This window comes from Egretta garzetta, unplaced genomic scaffold, assembly GCF_000687185.1.
Source record: "Egretta garzetta isolate BGI_Z169 unplaced genomic scaffold, ASM68718v1 scaffold498, whole genome shotgun sequence".
NCBI classification, from domain to species: domain Eukaryota; kingdom Metazoa; phylum Chordata; class Aves; order Pelecaniformes; family Ardeidae; genus Egretta; species Egretta garzetta.
In genome coordinates, this window is record NW_009260494.1 from 109,073 (window position 1) to 111,413 (window position 2,341).

A 2,341-nucleotide genomic window follows, 5' to 3' on the forward strand; every position below is an offset into this window, starting at 1 on the left:
GGAGGGTCCCGGGCGGGGGTTAACGGAGGGCGGGCGGCGGGGACCCCCGGAGCCGTGCGGCCGGGAAGAGCCTCGGGCACAACTCGGGGATGCGGCTGAAGGTGGACGCGTGTCAGTCCCGAGAGGAGGCCTTGGCTGGCGGCAATAACGTTGGGATTCCTGCTTCCTCCTTCTTTTTTTAATTCTTCTTTATTTGCATTAGGTTAAGCAAAATGCAGGCTCCTTTAGCTCTCCTCAGCTCTCCAGCTCTGGTAAGTCGCCTGCTTTTTCAGAGAAGTATAATAATAGTGGGGATATATGATTGTGAGGCCTTTCTCTGTGGTGCTTGGGTCAAAACGCTGTCCTGGGTGCCCTCAGCCGAGGTGGGATAGTGTGGGTTTGTTTTACTGTGGATTTAACAAGGAAGGGAAGCAAGGTGACCTCTGGTGCCCGGAGGCGATACCTACCTCTGAGTAGATGTGCCCTGAACCTTCAGCCCAAGGGCTGCTCTGAAGATGAGGTAACTGAGTGCCACAGAGGTGCTCGATCACCCTTTTATTTCAAGGTATGAATTAGGAAGAAAATGCATGGAGCTGTAGTAAAAAAAACGCTGTAGCAGACGCGAGACTCGTGTTGCAGTGTGTGGTCTGTGGTGCTGTTGCTCATGGACCTAATCCAACTGGCTACAGCAGAAGTATCCTACGTTTGCATATGCCTTTGCTTTTTCAGTCTTGATTAGTTCTCAAGATGTTTTAAAAAATCCTAAGACCTTTATTCATAAAATAACTGTTTTTTTCTGAGAGTTAGTGTGGACGCATCCAACTACAGGACTTAATTGTCTGTGTTTTGCTTCAGTTCCGGTGCTGTTCCAGGGCTCTGGCCAGACCAGTTTCAGTGTCTGTTTTCAGCCGGCCTGAGGTTCAGACTGTACAGGTGAGAGTCTTCTGTGATAAACTGGGGTCTGTATTTCTGTGCTCGCTGCTGGTGGTACGTGATGGTTCCTCCTGAGATGGAGGAGTGAGTTTGTGTATTGAGAGGATGGCTAGTAGGGAGACATAGCTTCTAGCCCAGATCAGTGATGGCTTAGCAAGCTTGCCTGATCTTCCTCTGCCTTGAGTAGAGAATAAATGGTAGAATCACTTAGGTTGGAAAAGACCTTTAAGATCATCCAGTCTAACTGTTAAACCAGCACTGCCAAGTCCATCACTAAACCACGTCCTGAAGTGCCACATCTACATGTTTTTTGAACACCTCCAGGGATGGGGACTCCACCGCTTCCCCAGGCAGCCTGTTCCAATGCTTGACTGCTCTTTCAGTAAAAAAATTTTTCCTAATGCCCAACCTAAACCTGCACTGGCACAACTTGAGGCCGTTTCCCCTCATCCCATCGCCCGTTCCCTGTGGGCAGAGGGGGCTCCAGACCCCTCTCCAGCTTCGTTGCCCTTCTCTGGATACGCTCCAGCCCCGCCATGTCCTTCTTGGAGTGAGGGGCCCAACCCTGACCCCAGCGTTCAAGGGGCGGCCTCACCAGTGCCCAGGACAGGCGTACGGTCACTGTCCTGCTCCTGCTGGCCACACCAGTCCTGATACAAATGGTGATCATGTTACATTAAACTTTAATATTTATGATTAAAAGTGTTATCAGCATGTTTCTTCTCTTGTGTCCCACAGCCAGCTGGCGTTTCCCATCCACAGCTGCCCTGCCGCGGGTTCCAAACCAGTGCTGTTTCCAGGGATATTGACACTGCTGCTAAGTTCATTGGTGCCGGTGCTGCCACGGTCGGGGTGGCTGGTTCAGGAGCCGGTATCGGGACAGTGTTTGGCAGCTTGATCATTGGCTATGCCAGGTAAGTAAGATGCCAGGCTGGCTTGAATTTATTCCCTTCTCCCAGCACTGAATTTAACAGATTAGTAGAGGAGTTTTCTTGGGAATCTATGTTCAGCTCTACATGTGTGGTGTATGTAAGCAGATGCTGCGTTTAACTGAAGCAGTCCCCCCGGAATATAAAATGGTTGTTATAATCCATTATTCTATTAAAATAAATAATAAAGTGCCTGGATTGTTTGAATCCACCCTATACTTGCTTCTGAATGATGCAGCTGCTCTGTGGAGCTCTGCCTGTCTCCAGAAGAAATGAAGCACTGCTTGGTAGCAGGAGGTGTTGCTGGGTACCAGGGCAGGTGAAACAAACTTTCGGGGTTCAGCGTGTCTACATCCCTGAAACCAGGGGAAAATCATGGCTTTTTTTTTTTAAAAAAAACCCTGCCATAAAACTGGTTTGTGCTCCAAAATCTGTTGCCTCTGTAACATAATCCTGGTTTTCTGCGATACAGACTCTGGTTTGGGGTTTTTTTTTCTCAC

General features: G+C 49.2%; 1 protein-coding gene across 2 annotated transcripts in view; it reads left to right on the forward strand.

Moving 5' to 3' along the window:
- The first annotated feature begins 18 nt into the window (after positions 1-18).
- The window catches only part of UBE2Z (ubiquitin conjugating enzyme E2 Z), a 16,273-nt gene continuing 13,950 nt past the window's right edge, over positions 19-2,341 (forward strand). For both annotated transcript variants that reach the window (XR_004842712.1, XM_035899913.1), the window contains exons 1-3: positions 19-251; positions 835-912; positions 1,651-1,826. Coding sequence is in view for 1 of the 2 variants with exons in the window: in XM_035899913.1 (XP_035755806.1) it covers positions 213-251; positions 835-912; positions 1,651-1,826 (293 nt within the window). In the remaining variant the exon portion in view is untranslated. The remainder of the gene's footprint in view (positions 252-834; positions 913-1,650; positions 1,827-2,341) is intronic.